This window comes from Myripristis murdjan, chromosome 6 (genome assembly GCF_902150065.1).
Source record: "Myripristis murdjan chromosome 6, fMyrMur1.1, whole genome shotgun sequence".
Classification (NCBI taxonomy): Eukaryota; Metazoa; Chordata; class Actinopteri; order Holocentriformes; family Holocentridae; genus Myripristis; species Myripristis murdjan.
In genome coordinates this window covers 30,481,991-30,503,765 of record NC_043985.1, presented here as the reverse complement: position 1 = coordinate 30,503,765, position 21,775 = coordinate 30,481,991, and the positions used below count along the sequence as shown (strand labels likewise).

The following is a 21,775-nucleotide window of genomic DNA, read 5'->3' as shown; positions in this document are numbered from 1 at the left end:
AGAGTTGTTTTTCTCTCTTCAGTATAGTTTTTATTAGTTTCTGTGTTAGTTTGATTTTTATTTTAGTATGAGGCGTGTTTGTCATAGTCTAGATTTAAAAAGTTCAGAATAGAGATTACAACACCAACACAAGACTCCTCCTCATGCTGCTTGTGCTCACACATTTGACCAAATTTTGTACTTCATTTCAACAGTTACTTAATTCTAAACACTCGATTCAAAATTCAAATTGAGTACATTGATAATACCAAGTGTATCTCTGTTTTTGAGCCGTTAATGTTCAGATGTTCATTTTATCTTTTGCATGATGATTGATTGATGTTGCCCAGTCATTAGTTGGCCTGTATGACTACCCACTCAGTGTGACCTTTGGCCATCTGCCTTCAGTCCTCTGCATGCCCTTCACCATCTGCACATGTATCTCGTTCTCTACTTTTCTCAACCTAGAAGTGTGTACTGCCACCCGGATGACTGAGTGTGTATGGTGTATATAGTTCTTTGGTACCATTTTGTTTTGGAGTCCAACATTACTGAGCGTCCTCTGGGAAAAATAAATAGCTGTCCTTACTAATCAGTGATGAAGATGATAATAATGTTGTGGCGAATTCAAGGATGTTAATGATGAAACTTCATAAAACATTGGGAGATATGTACAGCTTAATTGGCCTGAATTAGCTTGTATAGCAGTGGATAACTTTGAGACATCACACACACACACACACACACACACACACACACATACCAGAGGAAAACATTGGAGGGATGTTGGTAATTTATTAACCAAACAATCAAACACTTGCAGTTAAACATTTGACAGACTAATCTATACAATCTGTCATGGCCATGACCGTGCCCTTTCCTCCACTCCCCATTTGTTTTTCTCTGCTCTCCGTGTCTCTCTCTCTCCCGGCTCCTCGCTCCATCGACTCAGCTGCCCTGCAATTCCCATCAGCACGCCTGCCATCTCGCTGACTGGCCTGCCCGACTTCCACTGCTCCACTGTTTGTCTGCCAACGCTACGCCATCATCATTAGACCACGCCAAGTCACGGCTAATTCACCTGCCCTCCTTCGCCCAACAAGCCTGACTGCTGCTACTCTACATCTCCTCCCTGCCTCGCGTTGCCTTCTCCTCTCACCCACATTTTCTGCCTGCCTGGCTTTAACCAAATGTGACTTTTAGGTATATATCATGCCACATAATGGGTATTATTTCTGTGCATAATGCATTTCAATATGCCACAATAGTGCCTTTTGGGACATTTTATGAACCTGAACATGCAAATAACTGGTTTGTATGAGCTGCCGTCTTCTCCCTGTCAGCCTAATCTGAAGGTGAAACACATCAGCAGAGGTGGGACAGTAAATCGATAATACAATATATCAGGATACATCCTCTTGTGACACATTATTGATACACTATTTGAGTTTTCAACTTCATTTGCACGTTTATATATTTTAACTGGAACTGTTCTGTCAGTCACATATTAAAATACTGGAAAACACAGCTGATTCCTGCTTAGTGGAAAATTATTTTGCCTTTTTCAGGGTATCATACTATCATTATTGGGGGTACAATATTGTGATGATGTCATATTGTGAGTCACCCGGCGATTCCCACCCCTAATTATTACCAGCTGAAAAGTTTAGCAAGAAGAATTACAGTTAGTTTTTCACTTCCAACTCCCTTAAATTAACAGTCAGCGATGGTCTTGATTACATTCAGTCCCCTCAGGTTTTCAGCCCTCGTCCCGCTCTTCTCCTCAGCCCTGCTGGCTCTCTCGGAGCCTGACCATCATGCTGTAGGGTTTCGGGGCCTGGGTGACCCCGAACACCGGAGTGTAGTCTGGCTGTCCCGCATCCTCTGGCCAGACGAACTGGAACCTCCTCAGCAGAGTCACCAGGATGAGGAAGAGCTCCATACGAGCCAGGCCCTCCCCGAGACACATACGGGGACCTGAAATATAGACAAAGACAATGTCACTGACAACGCCAAAGCCACAGCAATAACAACAGTTCACCCTGGAAACACAAGCTGACCACATGTAAGTTCACAAAAACAGCGTCAAACCTTATTCCAGGTGGTCTTGCTTGTTTAAGTAACAAGAGTTCTCACCAACAGAGAAAGGCATGAACGCCTCCAGTTTCAGCAGCTCTCCCTGCTCGTTCAGGAAGTTGTCAGGGTTGAATTCGTGCGGGAACTTCCACTGTCCTTCCTCGTGCAGAACTGAAGTCAGGTTAGGGATGACCAAGGTTCCCTGAGAGCGCCAGAGAGAGAGGTGGAAGCATAGACTTAAGTCAAAACCATACCACTGGACTCAAAGCGATAAAAGTGACTTTGTAGCATGCACAGACAGACTGCCTTCCTTCCTGTAACAGTGAATGCTGCAGCCGTGCTCTTACTTTGGGTATGTGGTATCCCATGAGCTCTGTGTCCTTTGTGGTGCAGTGGAAGACGCTGAGAGGCAGAGTGCTGGCGATACGCTGCGTCTCCTGGATCACTGCCTGCAGGGGCAGAGAGCCAGAAAAAAGCACATTTGTTGTTGACAGTTGACACTGATTTTTTTTAACAATTCAGTTTTATCGTTGTTGTTTTCCTCTGATAATTATTTCTCAGTCTGTTCAACTGATGAAACTTTCAACTGACTCAATAGAGACTAAACTGAATAATAATGATAATCATTTTGCATATTGCTTCACAGTACCTGTGTGTATGGCATCTTGTGTCTGTCTTCAAAACTGGCCTGATCCTTTCCTTCCAGCACTCGGTCAATTTCCCGCTGACAGCGCTCTGACACGCAACACAAATATGTTTACCATGTGATGCTTTTTAGTAACAGCAGGCATTCTTTTATGTAAACAATTAATGTGTGACAGTTTTATTGTCTAATCTTGCTTTTATCAGTTCTCAGTGCAGTTAAATACATCAACGAATGATTGACTGCTTTTAACTAGGGATGCACAGTCATACTGGCATCAGTTGATATCAGTTTTAAAACGAAGTATCAGTATTACTGCCAATATAACATGCTGATATGCAAAACAGATCAACTTTGCCCTGGTTGTGGCTGTTGCCAGGTCTGTCTCAGGGAGATAATCAGCCAAGCCTGTTTAAGTATGATTGAATGTAAAATGTTTTGTTTTAAAGAAAATGTTATATCTTACTTTGACCAGTTGATGTGTGCATTTTGAAAAGCATTGTATTTTATATGTGCATCTACCAGTTTCTTTATTCCACTACAGGAGAGACTTGATGTTCACTGTAATTAGGCGGGGAAAATATATGCATATATATCTGTATCTAAAAGAGTAGGAATATATCCGCATTTCAAATATCAGCAAAAAATCCCCCATTTTAAACCAGAGGAAGCAGGAGTTATTCATACTATTCACACGCACACAATTCTTATTCGAGGATTGATTACCTCCTCATTTCATCTACACATTCTGTGAATGTCAATGACACAGAAATCCATAACATTCTCATTTCAGATCATGCACCTCTGTCAATGATTTTCAGCCCTATATTTGATAACCAGCATAGAACACGACAATGGAGATTTAATAATTCATTATTACAGGATGCAAAATTTGTTTCCCTAATAAGACAGATAACCAATGAATTTTTTAAAATAAACATGAGTTCAGTCTCTTCCATCCAAACAGTCTGGGAAGCTTTTAAGGTAACATGCAGGGGCTGGATAATTAGTTATTCTACCGCCCAATGCAAGTTGAAAAGCGAAAAGAAAAATAATCTACTTGGAAAAATTAAGGCACTAGAAGCCCAACATATGCTTGATACAACAAACCTGGCCTTGAAGAGAAATCTTTTAATAGCTAGAGCTGATTTACAAGCAATACTCCACGAGGAGACTGCCTTTGCTCTCTTTCGTCTGCATAGAAGACATTTTGAGAGTGGTGACAAAGCAGGTAAAATGCTAGCCTATCAACTTAAACAGCAGGAAAACAAGCAATCAATACTAGCGATAAAAGACTGCAGCGGCAACATTATTGTAGATCAAGCTTCAATATGCACTTCTTTTAAAGAGTTTTATTCCAAATTGTATCAAGCTGAATGTCAATCTCAGGAGCACAAGGTGGAAGAGTTCCTTAAGGATATCCACCTTCCTAAACTGAGTACGCAGCATAAAGATGAGTTGGAGGCACCTGTTAGGGAAACAGAGATTTTCACTGCAATTAAAAGGCTTGCCAATGGCAAATCTCCAAGGGGAAATGGCTACACCATAGAATTCTACAAACAATTCCAGAACAACCTGTCGCCAGTTTTGTCCCTGCTATTCAATAACATAATTGAAAACAAGTCAATGCCAGTGACAATGCGTGCGGCCACATTTTCACTTCTTCCGAAACCAGGGAAGGATCTCTTAGACATGGGTAATTTCCGTCCCCTAAGTTTAATGAATAATGACTATAAAGTGTTTGCAAAAATTCTGGCTCTCCTTCTAGAGAAGGTTATGACCTCTTTGGTACACATAGATCAGGTAGGATTTATACCAGGCAGACTTCCAGCCAATAATATGAGAAGACTGTTTCAAGTCATGTTAAAAGCCAGCTCTCTCCAGTGTCCAGCGGTAGCGATATCACTGGACACGGAGAAAGCCTTTGACAGAATAGAGTGGCCTTACCTATTCCAGATACTGTTGAAATATGGCTTCGGTCCAACCTCTATGCAGTGGTTCAAGGCGCTCTATAACAACCCTGCCTCCTCAGTCAAGGCTAATGGTCTGATCTCTGAACCCTTCAACCTTTACCGTGGCACAAGACAAGGCTGTCCATTAAGCCCTTTAATATTTGTCTTAGCCCTGGAACCATTAGCATGCGCCATTTGTGATAATATTAAAATAACCGGCATAATGATAGGCAACCATGATTTTAAGGAAGCAGAAAACTTGACTCACCTTGGATGTCGGGGTGGGTCATGAGGTAGAGCACGGCAAAGCGGATGGTATTGGACGTGGTGTCTGTCCCGGCAAACAGCAGGTCCAGCAACATCACCACCATCTGGTCCTCATTAAACAGACTGTCCTCCTCTGCTTTCTGAGGGAGGGTAGGGGGGTTCAGAGTGAGAGGAGAGACAGTTATGTGAAAGGTTAGTAGATGGGAGCAAACACTAACACACACACAAACACACACATACACATACACACACACACACACACACACACTCAGCCGTACCCTCTTGTCCATCTGGTCCAGGTAGCTGTCGATGACGTCCCGGGGCTGGTTTGGGGAGCGGGAGGCTCTGTGCTCCTCTACGATGCCCAGCACATGATGTTTGACTGTGCAGTAAGCCTTCAGAGGGTTTTGGAAAGGCAGCGGAAGACTCCTCAGCAGTGGCATGGTGTCATAGATCTACAAAAATATGAATTTACCAATAGTAGCACAGAAAGGTATGGCTGTGAGTCGGCTTTACTGTGTGAAATTAGTGATATTTTAGAACAGACACAGAATTTGCCTTCCCATTGTCAACTCCAAGATGATGACTTTTCATGAACTGATATGCACAAACAGTTCAATTTTTACAATGATTTCTTTTTTTTTTTTGGCCCTAAAGGAGATAAATCTGTCTGACCACATTAGTGACTGTGTTTAACTTTTACGCTGAATGAAAAGCACTGGAACTGAATTTATAGGATGTTTGCAGCACAGCAGCAGCCACATCCCTGCATCATAAAACACCTACCATCCCCCAGGGCCCGTTGGCGATTTTGGAGTTGTCGGCCATCATCTTGATCATGGCCTGGAAGAACTCGTGTTCATAGTCGTAGCGTGCCCCGAACATAATGGAGCAGATGATGTCACAGGAGGCGTTGTGAAACAAAGTCTGGGGGTCCACGGACTTTCCTGGGGAAATGAAAAACAAGACGAGACCTTACTGAGATGCTCAGCAGACGTCCATCCATCCATCTTCTGCCGCTTATCCGGGCCTGGGTCGCGGGGGCAGCAGTCTGAGCAGAGACACCCAGACTTCCCTCTCCCCAGACACTTCCGCCAGCTCCTCAGGAGGAACACCAAGCGTTCCCAGGCCAGCTAAGAGACATAGTCCCTCCAGCGTGTCCTGGGTCTTCCCCGGGGCCTCCTCCCGATGGGGCATGCCCAGAACACCTCCCCAGGGAGGCGTCCAGGGGGCATCCGAAACAGATGCCCGAGCCACCTCAACTGGTTCCTCTCGATGCAGAGGAGCAGCGGATCTACTCCGAGCTCCTCCCGAGTGACCGAGCTCCTCACCCTATCTCTAAGGGAGTGCCCGGCCACCCTGCGAAGGAAACTCATTTCGGCCGCTTGTATCCGCGATCTTGTCCTTTCGGTCATTACCCAAAGCTCATGATGTGAGGGTAGGAACGTAGATTGACTGGTAAATCGAGAGCTTCGCCTTTCGGCTCAGCTCCTTCTTCACCATGACGGATTGGTACACCGACCGCATCACTGCAGAGCCTGCACCGTGTCCCTCGTGGTACCCTGTGGGGGGTGCTCCGGGAGTATGGGGTCCGAGGCCCTTTGCTAAGGGCTGTGCGGTCCCTGTATGACCGGAGCAGGAGCTTGGTTCGCATTGCCGGCAAAAAGTCAGACCTGTTCCCAGTGCATGTTGGACTCCGGCAGGGCTGTCCTTTATCACCGGTTCTGTTCATAATCTTTATGGACAGAATTTCTAGGCGCAGCCAGGGGCCAGAGGGAGTCCTGTTTGGGAGTCACAGGATTTCATCGCTGCTTTTTGCCGATGATGTTGTCCTGTTGGCTCCTTCGAGACAGGACCTTCTGCAGGCACTGGGGCGGTTTATAGCCGAGTGTGAAGCGGCTGGGATGAGAATCAGCACCTCCAAGTCCGAGGCCATGGTTCTCGACAGGAAAAACGTGGCATGCCCTCTCCAGGTTGGTGGAGAAGTCCTGCCTCAAGTGGAGGAGTTCAAGTATCTCGGGGTCTTGTTCACGAGTGAGGGAAGGATGGAGCACAGCAGATGTATGTTTTCACAATGAGTGCATTCACATTTGTTTCATATTTGTTTTTGAATCGGCGGGTTAAAATAATTTTGTTTTCTGCCACCACAGATAGGTTTTATCCATATTATAAATCTGAGGCGTATGCGTCTTATCTTACCCTGTGGCCACTTTACTGCCATTTTACTCAGACACACTTTGATCCTATAAGATCAATATTCGCATTAAATATTTCAAACAGATTACAATCAAGCGAGCTGATCTTGCAAAAAAGCAATAAATGCAATTATCAATCATGAAATTTAGCCTTGACTGAACTTTATCTCTGCCTACTGACCAATGCTCTTCTCCAGCACCGCGGCGACGTGCTCTACCTCTCCCAGAATCCTTTGCTCCATGGACTGCTTCCCCAGACCGAAGTTTCTCAGAGTCATCAGAGCAAAACGACGGTGCTCCCTCCAACTAGGACCGTGGTCAGCCATGATCACACCTAAAATAATATTCACATCTATTATTACAATACCATATTACTGCTTACTTTTATTGTCAACAATATATTAACAATAAAAAGGTGGAAAAAAGCAAAAACCGTCACACTGCACTGTGTTTTAATGATACCTTTGCCCTGTGTTAGGTGGCTGAGCAGCAGTCCGCCAGGGCGTCCCGCAAAGTCTGTTGCCTTGGTAACCAGGGCTTCCCTCATGGCTTTGGTCCCATTCAGAATGACTGCTGGCCGGCCGCCGAAGTACAGGCTGAAAACTTTTCCATAGCGAGCGCTGAGCTGTGGCAGAGCATGTATATCACACGTTGTCTACTGGTTAGCAGCTACTTGGTGAATGGTTCAGGAGCTGAGATGAACTGGCAAAGTGAAAACTCAGGTAAGGCTGCATGAGAGAGACAGCAGTTGCCTTCTGATGTTGTGTAATCTGGCACCATGATCCACATAAACAATTATAACAGGAAGAAAAGTCCCAGATTCCAGCTTTTACTGGGAGTAGTTTGTTGTTTTCAGTGAGCTGGTTTGGTTGATGTGTTTTTATCAGTTAGGCTAGAAAAAACAAAAAAATTCATAACTCCAGCAGGCTCGGCTGTAAATCCCAGCTCTACATTACACTTTCCAGATTAGATTAGTTTCAATTCATTTGTTCACGGAAGTCAAATTGTGCCTTTATCTACTCCCACATACTGTAAAAATGTATAAGGAGGAGGATATCCAATATATGATAAACATATGATAGTACAGATAGTTTCTTTTAGCCAGCCGGTTTCACTGAGTAAATCTGGACATTACCCTTTCCAGATCTGCAGTAGGATTCTCCAGATTGAGTTGCAGCAGGTTTCCAAAGATGGGCACGGGCTGCGGGCCTGGAGGGAAGTTTTTGGCCCGGCGGGTCCGCAAGAGAAAAAACAGCAGACAAAAAGTCAGCCAGAGCAGGAACAGAGATCCTAACATGGTGGGACGCTGCTGATTGTTTGCCGGTTCCCCTGACACACAGGTCCCCACACACACACACACACACCTGTGCGGCTTTATAAACACACCGTGCCATGTCATGATCATGTGACCTGTGAATGAAGTGGTTTCATTGGCTGCAGTGGAGGAATGTAGGTTGTATCCAAATAATTTCTAAGAACACGGCTCACTACTTGTTTTGCTCTTCAGTCTTCCTGAATGCCTTGACAATTCTGTGCTCATCTGGCCCGCTGCTTTTCTGAGTGTCTCCAAATTTTTGATACATACATGTGTGTGAGTGTGTATTGCATCACTAAATCAATACAAAAAACAACAACAAAAAAACACAAATGATCTTCATTTACTGGTAACAATTAACTAACTAACAGAAAATACAACACAAGGCGTGATATTTACGTATGACCATAAATGACTGATGTTTGGCCAAAGTCCACCCACACTGAGACTCAGCACAAGGAATTCAATAGCTTTCACTGAAAAGGCTTGATCACTTTTCATTGCATATTAATAGGCTGCAATGATATTGTGCTGCACTGTGCCTCTTCTGCTTGTTAAATGTGAAATAGCCTCCATTATTCCAGTCTTTTTTCATCCACATATTAAGTGTTGCATTAGGAATTTGACTGTTTAATTGGTGCTGACACATTACAAGGCAGATATATATTACAGAATAAATATCTAACAGAGAGGAAATCTAACAAAGGGCTGGATTAATGAGTTAAAGATAATAATTAACATAATTTTGTGTCGATTTAAATCCAGCTAACATTAAAGTAGCTGATTTGTGTTACAGCACAGAGGCAAAGTGTAGGCATTATGATGACTACAGTACAGTTTTTCAGGTTTTTGTTAAATCTGAAGGTGAAACACATCAACAGCATTACTAGAGGTGGGACAGTAAATCGATAATACAATATATCAGGATACATCCTCTTGTGATGCATTATTGATACAGTATTTGAGTTTTCAACTTCATTTGCACATGTTTATATATTTTAACTGGAACTGTTCTGTCAGTCACATATTAAAACACTGGAAAACACAGCTGATTTCTGCTTAGTGGAAAATTATTTTGCCTTTTTCAGGGTATCACACCATCATTACTGGGGGGACAATATTGTGATGATGTCATATTGTGAGTCACCCAGCGATTCCCACCCCTAATTATTACCAGCTGAAAAGTTTAGCAAGAAGAATTACAGTTATTTTTTCACTTCCAACTCCCTTAAATTAACAGTCAGCGATGGTCTTGATTACATTCAGTCCCCTCAGGTTTTCAGCCCTCGTCCCGCTCTCCTCCTCAGCCCTGCTGGCTCTCTCGGAGCCTGACCATCATGCTGTAGGGTTTCGGGGCCTGGGTGACCCCGAACACCGGAGTGTAGTCTGGCTGTCCCGCGTCCTCTGGCCAGACGAACTGGAACCTCCTCAGCAGAGTCACCAGGATGAGGAAGAGCTCCATACGAGCCAGGCCCTCCCCGAGACACATACGGGGACCTGAAATATAGACAAAGACAATGTCACTGACAACGCCAAAGCCACAGCAATAACAACAATTCACCCTGGAAACACAAGCTGACCACATGTAAGTTCACAAAAACAGCGTCAAACCTTATTCCAGGTGGTCTTGCTTGTTTAAGTAACAAGAGTTCTCACCAACAGAGAAAGGCATGAACGCCTCCAGTTTCAGCAGCTCTCCCTGCTCGTTCAGGAAGTTGTCAGGGTTGAATTCGTGCGGGAACTTCCACTGTCCTTCCTCGTACAGAACTGAAGTCAGGTGAGGGATGACCAAGGTTCCCTGAGAGCGCCAGAGAGAGAGGTGGAAGCATAGACTTAAGTCAAAACCACACCACTGGACTCAAAGCGATAAAAGTGACTTCGTAGCATGCACAGACAGACTGCCTTCCTTCCTGTAACAGTGAATGCTGCAGCCGTGCTCTTACTTTGGGTATGTGGTATCCCATGAGCTCGGTGTCCTTTGTGGTGGAGTGGAAGACGCTGAGAGGCAGAGTGCTGGCGATACGCTGCGTCTCCTGGATCACTGCCTGCAGGAGCAGAGAGCCAGAAAAAAGCACATTTGTTGTTGACAGTTGACACTGATTTTTTTAACAATTCAGTTTTATCGTTGTTGTTTTCCTCTGATAGTTATTTCTCAGTCTGTTCAACTGATGAAACTTTCAACTGACTCAGTAGAGACTAAACTGAATAATAATGATAATCATTTTGCATATTGCTTCACAGTACCTGTGTGTATGGCATCTTGTGTCTGTCTTCAAAACTGGCCTGATCCTTTCCTTCCAGCACCCGGTCAATTTCCCGCTGACAGCGCTCTGACACGCAACACAAATATGTTTACCATGTGATGCTTTTTAGTAACCTCAGGCATTCTTTTATGTAAACAATTAATGAGTGACAGTTTCATTGTCTAATCTTGCTTTTATCAGTTCTCAGTGCAGTTAAATACATCAATGAATGATTGACGGCTTTTAACTAAGGATGCACAGTCATATTGGCATCAGTTGATATCAGTTTTAAAATGAAGTATCATTATTACTGCCAATATAACATGCTGATATGCAAAACAGATCAACTTTGCCCTGGTTGTGGCTGTTGCCAGGTCTGTCTCAGGGAGATCATCAGCCAAGCCTGTTTAGGTATGACTGAATGTAAAATGTTTTGTTTCAAAGAAAATGTTATATATTACTTTGACCAGTGGATGTGTGCATTTTGAAAAGCACTGTATTTTATGTGTGCATCTAACAGTTTCTTTATTCCACTACAGGAGAGACTTGATGTTCTCTGTAAAATATATCCATATAAATCTGTATCAGCATCGGCAATCAGCTAAAAGAGTTGGAATATATCCGCATTTCAAATATCAGCAAAAAATCCCCCATTTTAAACCAGAGGAAGCAGAAAACTTGACTCACCCTGGATGTCGGGGTGGGTCATGAGGTAGAGCATGGCGAAGCGGATGGTGTTGGACGTGGTGTCTGTCCCAGCAAACAGCAGGTCCATCAACATCACCAACATCTGGTCCTCATTAAACAGACTGTCCCCCTCTGCTTTCTGAGGGAGGGTAGGGGGGTTCAGAGAGAGAGGAGAGACGGTTATGTGAAAGGTTAGTAGATGGGAGTGAACACTAAAGCACACACACACACACACACACACACACTCAGTCGTACCCTCTTGTCCATCTCGTCCAGGTAGCTGTCGATGACGTCCCGGGGCTGGTTTGGGGAGCGGGAGGCTCTGTGCTCCACTACGATGCCCAGCACATAATTTTTGACTGTGCAGTAAGCCTTCAGAGGGTATTGGAAAGGCAGCGGAAGACTCCTCAGCAGTGGTATGGTGTCATAGATCTACAAAAATATGAATTTACCAAGAGTAGCACAGAAAGGTATGGCTGTGAGTCGGCTTTACTGTGTGAAATTAGTGATATTTTAGAAAATAAACACAAACCAAGACAAAGAATTTGCCTTCCCATAATCAGCTCCAAGATGGTGACTTTTCATGAACTGATATGCACAAACAGTTCAGTTTTTACAATGATTTCTGTTTTTTGGCCCCAAAAGAGAGATAAAACTTGCTGACCACATTAGTGACTGTGTTTAACTTTTAGGTTGAATGAAAAACTGGAACTGAATTCACAAGAGTTCACAGGGCAGCAGCAGGCGGCTACATCCCTGCATCATGAAACACCTACCATCCCCCAGGGCCCGTTGGCGATTTTGGAGCTGTCGGCCATCATCTTGATCATGGCCTGGAAGAACTCGTGTTCGTAGTCGTAGCGTGTCCCGAACATAATGGAGCAGATGATGTCGCAGGAGGCGTTGTGAAACAAAGTCTGGGGGTCCACAGACTTTCCTGGGGAAATGGAAAACAAGACGAGACCTTATTAAGATGCACAGCAGCAGATGTATGTTTTCACAATGAGTGCATTCACATGGACAGCAATGTCTCACAAATATTTGGGATGGTCAGATATTTGTTTTTGAATCGGCAGGTTGAAATAATTTTGTTTTCTGCCACCACAGATAGGTTTTATCCATATTATAAATCTGAGGCGTATGCATCTTATCTTACCCTGTGGCCACTTTACTGTCATTTTACTCAGACACACTTTGACCCTATAAGATCAATATTCGCATTAAATATTTCAAACAGATTACAATCAAGCGAGCTGATCTTGCAATAAAGTAATAAATGCAATTATCAATCATGAAATTTAGCCTTGACTGAACTTTATCTCTGCCTACTGACCAATGCTCTTCTCCAGCACCGCGGCGACGTGCTCTACCTCTCCCAGAATCCTTTGCTCCATGGACTGCTTCCCCAGACCGAAGTTTCTCAGAGTCATCAGAGCAAAACGACGGTGCTCCCTCCAACTAGGACCGTGGTCAGCCATGATCACACCTAAAATAATATTCACATCTATTATTACAATACCATATTACTGTTTACTTTTATTGTAAACAATATATTAACAATAAAAAGGTGGAATTATAGCTGCTGCGCAGCGATGGGTCAGGTGTGGGCATTTCTAGGCAATTCTATGCAACAAGCAGAAGAATAAGAACTTAAATACAAACTGAACTGATTGCTAAGAAAGGGGCAGGACACAGGCCTGGAGGGGACAGACGATTGGCCGAAACACAATAAAGACATGCAAGACAGGTGCGGGGCTAATGAGGCAATGCAGGGCAGGCGTGAGGACGAACAAGCTGACAAGACTATGGAGGAACAAGAGGGACAAAATGAACACAGCAGACTAAAATACAATAAACATTATAGCTGCTGTGCAGCAATGGTCGGGGCCAGGCAAGTTTAGGAAATACTGAGCAACAAGTGGAGAATAGGAAGATGAAAAGAAAGGTGGCATTCTTATGTGCATTTTGCATCAGTTGAGGTTTGAACTCATAGTTTCTGGCATGAAGGACAAGGCTTTATCTCACTGAGCTAATTGGCAAGTGTGAATTCATGTGAGGCTTCACAACTGGACTAAGCCAGTCACATGACAGCAGCTGCCTATGCATGGAAAGGCAGATTTCAAACCACTGTAAAAAAAAAAAAAAAAATCAGTCATCAAGACAAAAATCTGACAATGATGATCTGGCATGGGACTGGACCTTTGTGCAAAGTTTGGTGAGTTTTGGCACGTGGGAATGTTGCACAAACTGAGGCTTGAACTCACAATCTTTGACACCGAGGCCTGGCCACTATCTCACTGAGCTAAAACGACACATGTAGCTTCACAAACTGACTGAGCCAATCACAGACCTGCAGGACAGCAGCCATCCATGCATGGAAAGACAGATTTTAAACAGCTGTCAAAAATTCAGTTATTAAGACAAAAATCTGAAAATACACATATTGCATCTAGACAGCATGGTGATATTGATCATTTGTTTTTTAAAATGATTGATTTGCTCCATAAGTGAAAAACTGATGTTTAAAAATGCCATTCTTGCATTGACTGCAATTGTTCACAAGAGCAAAATTCAAAATGCTGTCAAAAATTGAGTTTTTGAGATACAATTCTGAAATTTACCACACATTATCTGCCATGACTCCAAAATTTTGTCCATTTTTTTCATGAACATTGAAGAATGTGCAGACCAGCTGGCCCATGTGCTCACAGACATTTTCAATACCTCACTGAACCAGGCTGTCATCCCACCGTGTTTCAAGTCAGCCACAATAATTCCAGTGCCCAAGAAATCAGCCATCACATGCCTTAATGACTTTCGCCCCTTTGCACTCACATCCACCATCATGAAGTGCTTCGAGAGGGTGGTTAAGGACCACATCATCTCCCCCCATCATTCGACCTGTTCCAGTTTGCATACCAGCCTAACCACTCCACTGAGGATGCCATCTCCACTGCTCTCCACCGGAGCCTGGAGCACCTGGAGGAGAAGAACACCCATGTTCGGATGCTGTACCTGGACTTCAGCTCAGCATTCAATACGATCATCGCCCAGGACCTGGTATGCAAATTGAGGCCCCTGGGCCTCAAGACCCCCCTGTGTAACTGACTTCTGGACTTCCTCACCGACAGAACCCAGTCTGTCCGTGTGGGGAACTACACCTCCAGTGTCATCTCCCTGAACACCGGCTCCCCCCAGCGATGTGTTCTGAGCCCCCTGCTGTTCACCCTGATGACCCACGACTGTCACCCCAGGTACAACAGCAACCACATCCTGAAGTACGCGGACGACACAACGGCTGTGGGCCTCATTCAGGACAACAATGAACTGGCTTACAGGGAGGAAGTGCGACATCTTGTGGACTGGTGGAAGGTGAACAACCTGGTCCTGAAGGTCGACAAAACAAAGGAGATCATCGTGGACTTCAGGAGATCTTGAGTCTAGGTCTAATTTATTTATTTAATTTGCAAGTGTATGTTTACAGTACTGTTTACAGTCAAACATTTTGATGCACTGTCGGCTTAATTTTTGATAAATCAAAAATCTGTGAACATCATTTGTGTAGGACAGTCTGAAGATGCTCTGTATCAAATTTGGTGACATTTGAGCAAAAATTGTGGGAGGAGATAGGTTTAACAAGTTTTACAGTTTTTGAAAAAAAACAGGGTGATGGAATTCATAATTTTCAATAGGTTTAAGTGTACAAAAGTTTCTTCAATATTGAGGCTACAGTTTGATGAAAGTTGTGAAGTTGTAGCACATATGATTAATTTGTTACGAATTTTCAAAGTTTTGAACTTTTGAGGCTTGCTGTAGCCCCACTATCAGGACTATTGGCTTGAGTTTGCAGCTGAGGTAATCTGGCATGGGACTGGAACTTTGTGCAAAGTTTGGTGAGTTTTCACCCATGGGATGTATGATTTCCTCAGAAGAAAGAAAGAAAGAAAGAAAGGAAGAAAAAAAAGAAAGAATTCCTAGGAATACAATAGTGTCCTGGCAGCTTAGCAGCCCAGACCCTAAAAACCGTCACACTGCACTGTGTTTTAATGATACCTTTGCCCTGTGTTAGGTGGCTGAGCAGCAGTCCGCCAGGGCGTCCCGCAAAGTCTGTTGCCTTGGTAACCAGGGCTTCCCTCATGGCTTTGGTCCCATTCAGGATGACTGCTGGCCGGCCGCCGAAGTACAGGCTGAAAACTTTTCCATAGCGAGCGCTGAGCTGCGGCAGAGCATGTATATCACACGTTGTCTACTGGTTAGCAGCTACTTGGTGAACGGTTCAGGAGCTGAGATGAACTGGCAAAGTGAAAACTCAGGTAAGGCTGCATGAGAGAGACAGCAGTTGCCGTCTGATGTTGTGTAACCTGGCACCATGATCCACATAAACAATTATAACAGGAAGAAAAGTCCCAGATTCCAGCTTTTACTGGGAGTAGTTTGTTGTTTTCAGTGAGCTGGTTTGGTTGATGTGTTTTTATCAGTTAGGCTAGAAAAAACAAAAAAATTCACAACTCCAGCAGGCTCAGCTGTAAATCCCAGCTCTACATTACACTTTCCAGATTAGATTAGTTTCAATTAATTTGTCTACGGAAGTCAAATTGTGCCTTTATCTACTCCCACATACTGTAAAAATGTATAAGGAGGAGGATATCCAATATATGATAAACATACAGATAGTACAGATAGAGTTGCACAATACATACTACACATCTGATAGTGCAGATAAATTGCTGCAGCAAATTAATCATTACATCATAGTGCGTGTGTGTGTGTAAATTCGTTATGTAATTTCAACCCAACAGTAAGGTCACTACGGTGCAAAAATTTCAGCACATGGACTTCATATCCAAATATTTTGACCAGAGAGCGATGCAATCTGCATTACTGTCTCTGGATTCCCCGTACTTTCCTCCACATTAAATATTTGACAACCAGATGGGTTTGGCTTGCCATACAGGGCATCAGGTTCAGTCAAGCACAAGAAATTATCTTCTCAAGGCTTCTCTGAGACTGATTATCTGGTATTATTGTTTTGATGTGGAAAACCCCACCTGTAATTTCTCTCACCAAACAAGTTACAAATGATAGAATCATTGCATTTCAATGTCTAAGTTTCTTTTAGCCAGCCGGTTTCACTGAGTAAATCTGGACATTACCCTTTCCAGATCTGCAGTAGGATTCTCCAGATTGAGTTGCAGCAGGTTTCCAAAGATGGGCACGGGCTGCGGGCCTGGAGGGAAGTTTTTGGCCCGGCGGGTCCGCAAGAGAAAAAACAGCAGACAAAAAGTCAGCCAGAGCAGGAACAGAGATCCTAACATGGTGGGACGCTGCTGATTTTTAAAAAAAAAAAATTTCCCCTGACACACAGGTCCCCACACACACACCTGTGCGGCTTTATAAACACACCGTGCCATGTCATGATCATGTGACCTGTGAATGAAGTGGTTTCATTGGCTGCAGTGGAGCAATGTAGGTTGTATCCAAATCATTTCTAAGAACACGGCTCACTACTTGTTTTGCTCTTCAGTCTTCCTGAATGCCTTGACATGTTACACAACTCTGTGCTCATCTGGCCCGCTGCTTTTCTGAGTGTCTCCAAATTTTTGATACATACATGTGTGTGAGTGTATTGCATCACTAAATCAATACAAAAAACAACAACAACAACAAAACACACAAATGATCTTCATTTACCGATAACAATTAATTGTGAGTGTGAGTGTGTATTGCATCACTAAATCAATACAAAAAACAAAACAAAACAAACAAAAAAAAAAACAAATGATCTTCATTTACCGGTAACAATTAACTAACTAACAGAAAATACAATGCAAAGTGTGATATTTATGTATGATCATAAATGTCTGATGTTTGGCCAAAGTCCACCCACACTGAGACTCAGCACAAGGAATTCAATAGCTTTCACTGAAAAGGCTTGATCACTTTTCATTACATATTAATAGGCTGCAATGATTTTGTGCTGCACTGTGCCTCTTCTGCTTGTTAAATGTGAAATAGCCTCCATTATTCCAGTCTTTTTTCATCCACATATTAAGTGTTGCATTAGGAATTTGACTGTTTAATTGGTGCTGACACATTACAAGGCAGATATATATTACAGAATAAATATCTAACAGAGAGGAAATCTAACGAAGGGCTGGATTAATGAGTTAAAGATTGACAGGATTGACGCAATAGGTACAGGGCGAAATAGGACAACATTATAACAACAGAGTAAACACTGACAGACTCCAAGTAAACATTTGTGTCTAAAACTCAGAACAGTAAGAGGAAAGAGCAAGTACTACAGATGTAAAACAAAACCAAATACCCCCTCCTGATAAAAGAACACAATATATCAGTCAAGTTAGGGTTAGGGCCCCCAGGGGTCAAAAACAGGGCTCGTCCGGGATTTGAACCCGGGACCTCTCGCACCCTAAGCGAGAATCATACCCCTAGACCAACGAGCCTGCCTTCTGTGAGTTAACTGAGGGTTTAAATCCCCTCCTCTGTCCCATCCAGGCCTGCAATTATCCTCCTGAAGCTGGTGATGTGGCAACTTTGAGTCTCAAAATTCATCTGGTCAAACAGCATCCTCTAGTGGTCATGACAACATACTGCATTCTATATCACATGCAGAAGCAATCTTCTGAACTCTGTATTTCCTCATACACCTGAGCTTCATCCTCACAGTTACACATGCATGGATAAAGTTTTATTGAAATCAATGCCAGCTATGAGTTTCTTCTGAAACACTGGTGTTAAAAAAAAAAGTTCATTCAAAAAAGATTTTTTTTTCAGAGGAAAAGGAGGGTATAACTTTAGAAACAAACTGTCTTTATTACACCTGTGTGACAGACTGCTGCTCACAACTGAATGGTGACTCTTATACATTCTCTCATTAAGCTTCCAGTCAATGAAATAATAGTGAAATGAAAATATGTTCCATTTTCCTGGGTACACCTGGAAGGGCCCCCAGGAGTCCTTGAGGGATGATTTGACCCCAGGTTGAGAATCGCTGCTCAAACAGACTTCAGTACAGATGAAAGTCACTTGAGCTGCATAATTTGTTACCATAAACACTATGATATACTAAATATTGCTATGCTACGGGGGTTATTAATGAAGCTAACATATTCAAGTGCACCAAAATCTAATCATTATTTGCTCTACTGGGGAGACCTGTGGTGTAAGTGTAAGCACAAGTTTCTAGTATCTATGCTTTTTGAGTAGACAGGAGTCTGTCTGCACACAGTCAGGCATAACTGGTGCTTTGACGCCAGTTCTGTTTGTGATTTTCATGGACAGATTTTTAAGGTGCAGTCAGGGAATGGATCCGACATAACGACTTCACGATTGTGTCTTGAAGATGTGGTCCTGTTGGCTTCATCAAACTGTGACCTCCTGCATGCACCGGCAGCCTGACCGGGATGAGGACCTCCAAGTCCAAGGCCAGGTCCCCTGTGGGAAAAAAGTGGCTTGCATTATCTGCCACTTGTATTGCAGGAACTCCGACATCCTGGAGGAGCTCAGAGTGAAGCTGCTGCTCACTGCGTTGACAGGAGCCAGTTGAGGTGGTTTAAGTACCTAATTAAGATATTCTTCTGGATCTTGGCCAGTGGATGAATGGACCTATTTTTGCAAGCTAGGGGAGGCTCGTTGGTCTAGGGGTATGATTCTCGCTTAGGGTGCGAGAGGTCCCGGGTTCAAATCCCGGACGAGCCCTGCTTTTCTTCACCAAAGGTCAAACATGCCATAAGCTGTCACCACAGACACAGGCCATATAACTAGTGTGTGACCCACCAGGAGAAAAACACAGGCAAAGCTATATATATCGAAACAACTCTCTTACTGCATACCTAGAGGTCTGCTAATGGGGCAGCCTTAACAGTGAAGTTATGACAGTGTTGCTCTGAGATTTATCATTATCCAAACATTATTACTGTCATTTTGGAAGAGATGAGTTTTGATGAATTGGTTTTAAATTGTTTGGTGTTTGTGTGTAGATTAGTGTTGCTATCCATTACAATGTGTGGAATGTGGGATGTTCCTTCTACATAGGTTAGATGCACACAATCCGTGGGACTGATTACCTGAGGAAGGTCTGAATGTAAGGACAGTGTGAGGGAATCTTGTCTTCATTTGCATAGAAATTAAAAAGATGAAATGACCACTAGAAGGCGCTGTTTGACCAGATGAGCTCTTAGCCTCCAACCTGCCACATCACCAGCTTGAGGAATTCAGTTGCAGGGCTGAGGAGAACTGAGGAGGAGATTTTTCCCTCCATGTGTCAGGCTCGTTGGTCTAGGGGTATGATTCTCGCTTTGGGTGCGAGAGGTCCCGGGTTCAAATCCCGGACGAGCCCTAATTTTAACCCCTAGGGGTTAGGAGGTCACCAAAGACAAAACTCACACCACCAGAAATGAACTCCACACCCTTTAATCTGTGAAGAACCTTGACAAAATTACAGTAAAAAGCTAAAAAATCTCATCAGGTCTGTGGTGAGCAGCTTGTTCTGTGTATATTTAACCTGAACCCATGGCTCTGAAAAAAGTGAACGTTCTTTCTACATTTTCTTTAAACATCAAAATTGCACTTTTGCTTACTTGCTTTGCGTTTGTTTTTTGGTTTGTTTTTTAAACTATATGGTACTTGTTGCTTTTTACAGCAGAAACAATACTGGAAAGCAAACTGCCTCTGATTTGGATGAAATGTTATCCATGACTACAGTGCAGACTGAAGCCTGAGGAGAAGCTGAGAAATCCTGCATGTGATATAAAAAGAACATGTTCTGACCACCAGAGGGCGCTGTTTGATCAGATGAGTTTTGAGGTTCCAAGCTGCCACATCACCAGTTTGAGTTTAATTGCAGGCCTGGATGGGACAGAGGAGGGGATTTAAACCCTCAGTTATCTGGCAAGAGGCAGGCTCGTTGGTCTAGGGGTATGATTCTCGCTTAGGGTGCGAGAGGTCCCGGGTTCAAATCCCGGACGAGCCCTGATTTTGACCTCTGAGGGTCAGGAGGTCACAGAGGACAAAATACACTACTCACAAAAAGTTAGTTGGAAGTTGTTGTGGTATACCCACCACTGTTGTTGGCTTTTGTTTCAAGAAATTGTTTGAGATGAGGAAATCACCAGTGTATGCTTCTACTTAAATGCCCTACTTTCATGATATAATATCATTGTAGCGTGAACACATTACATTTTCCATAAATTTCACCCAAAAGCCAAATATCCCTAACTTTTTGTGAGTAGTGTATGTGTCATATACAGTATAATACAAATGCATCATTTCATCAGTGACACCACCAGGACAAAAACACAAGCAAAACCAGAAATATGTTAGATAGATTTACTTTATTGATCCCAAAATGGGAAATTCCCACGTTACAGCAGCATCAATAGAAACATAAAATAAAATTAAGAAGAAGTATATACAATAAAGACTAAATATACTAAATATATACAATAAAGACAGATTAAGGACTAAGTATATACAATAAACTAACCTAAGAATATGAGCTGTGAAATGTGAAATATACCGATGGTAATAATAAATATGATATATCAAATATACAGATAGTATGGCACAGAGTAAGCTTGAAACCATGAAACCAAGAAACCAAGTGGCAGAACCTGACGCCCGGTACTGGGATTCAGCAACTGGCAGACTTGATTCGGCCTCATGGAATCACCACTTCCAATAAATAAACTGTTAAGGTGCTGGGTAATGGATAATAAAATAAACAATTAAGGTGCTGAGTAGTGGATAATAAATAAACAAGCAATTAAGGTGCTGAGTAGTAGAGTGTTAAAAACAGAACTATACAGCAGGCAGTTGTGTGTCTCTGTCAGACAGGTGTGAGTTATTGTACAGTGTGATGGCTTGTGGCAGGAATGATTTCCTGTATCTGTCCCTTGGACAGCAGAGCTGTAACAGTCTGATGGAGAAGGAGCTCCGCTGTCTGTCCAGTGTGTGGTGGAGAGGGTGATCAGGGTTATCCATGATGGATAACAGTTTGTTCAGTGTCCTCCTCTCCACCACAGCCTCCACAGTATCCAATCTGCAGCCAATCACGGAGCCAGCCTTCCTGATCAGTTTGTTGAGTCTGTTGGTGTCACTGGCTCCGATGCTGCTCCCCCAACAAACCGCTGCGAAGAAGAGTACGCTGGCCACAACAGACTGATAGAAGATCACCAACATCTTGCTGCACATGTTGAAGGATCTCAGCTTCCTCAGGAAGTAGAGTTTGCTCATCCCCTTCTTGTAGGTAGCGTCGGTGTTGGATTTCCAGTCCAGTCTGTTGTTGATTTTGACGCCCAGGTACTTGTAGTCCTCCACCTCCTCCACATCCTCTCCCAGAATGCACAGTGGCTGTGAAGGCTTCCTCTTCTTCCTGAAGTCGATCACCATCTCTC

At 43.3% G+C, this 21,775-nt stretch overlaps 2 protein-coding genes and 4 non-coding genes across 6 annotated transcripts; 3 read left to right on the top strand and 3 right to left on the bottom strand.

Annotated features, from left to right (window-relative positions):
- Positions 1 to 1,416: 1,416 nt before the first annotated feature.
- On the bottom strand, positions 1,417 to 8,465 carry LOC115361277 (cytochrome P450 2F2-like). The gene is made up of 10 exons (XM_030054664.1): positions 8,248 to 8,465; positions 7,575 to 7,737; positions 7,294 to 7,446; positions 5,704 to 5,864; positions 5,196 to 5,372; positions 4,919 to 5,057; positions 2,705 to 2,790; positions 2,403 to 2,504; positions 2,116 to 2,257; positions 1,417 to 1,956 (listed from the first exon to the last, which is right to left on the bottom strand). Exons 1-10 carry the CDS (start codon positions 8,407 to 8,409, stop codon positions 1,763 to 1,765), a joined length of 1,479 nt encoding a protein of 492 aa, XP_029910524.1. The 5' UTR covers positions 8,410 to 8,465; the 3' UTR covers positions 1,417 to 1,762.
- A 297-nt stretch (positions 8,466 to 8,762) lies between these two features.
- Positions 8,763 to 16,687, bottom strand: LOC115360670 (cytochrome P450 2F2-like). Its single transcript, XM_030053732.1, has 10 exons — positions 16,511 to 16,687; positions 15,411 to 15,573; positions 12,691 to 12,843; positions 12,134 to 12,294; positions 11,613 to 11,789; positions 11,358 to 11,496; positions 10,672 to 10,757; positions 10,371 to 10,472; positions 10,084 to 10,225; positions 8,763 to 9,924 (listed from the first exon to the last, which is right to left on the bottom strand). Exons 1-10 carry the CDS (start codon positions 16,670 to 16,672, stop codon positions 9,731 to 9,733), a joined length of 1,479 nt encoding a protein of 492 aa, XP_029909592.1. The 5' UTR covers positions 16,673 to 16,687; the 3' UTR covers positions 8,763 to 9,730.
- A 1,065-nt stretch (positions 16,688 to 17,752) lies between these two features.
- trnap-agg (transfer RNA proline (anticodon AGG)) lies at positions 17,753 to 17,824 on the bottom strand. Its single transcript has one exon. It is a non-coding gene; the product is annotated as a tRNA-Pro (tRNA).
- Positions 17,825 to 19,007: 1,183 nt separating this feature from the next.
- Positions 19,008 to 19,079, top strand: trnap-agg (transfer RNA proline (anticodon AGG)). Its single transcript has one exon. It is a non-coding gene; the product is annotated as a tRNA-Pro (tRNA).
- A 568-nt stretch (positions 19,080 to 19,647) lies between these two features.
- On the top strand, positions 19,648 to 19,719 carry trnap-ugg (transfer RNA proline (anticodon UGG)). The gene has a single exon. It is a non-coding gene; the product is annotated as a tRNA-Pro (tRNA).
- Positions 19,720 to 20,280: 561 nt separating this feature from the next.
- On the top strand, positions 20,281 to 20,352 carry trnap-agg (transfer RNA proline (anticodon AGG)). Its single transcript has one exon. It is a non-coding gene; the product is annotated as a tRNA-Pro (tRNA).
- Positions 20,353 to 21,775: the final 1,423 nt, after the last annotated feature.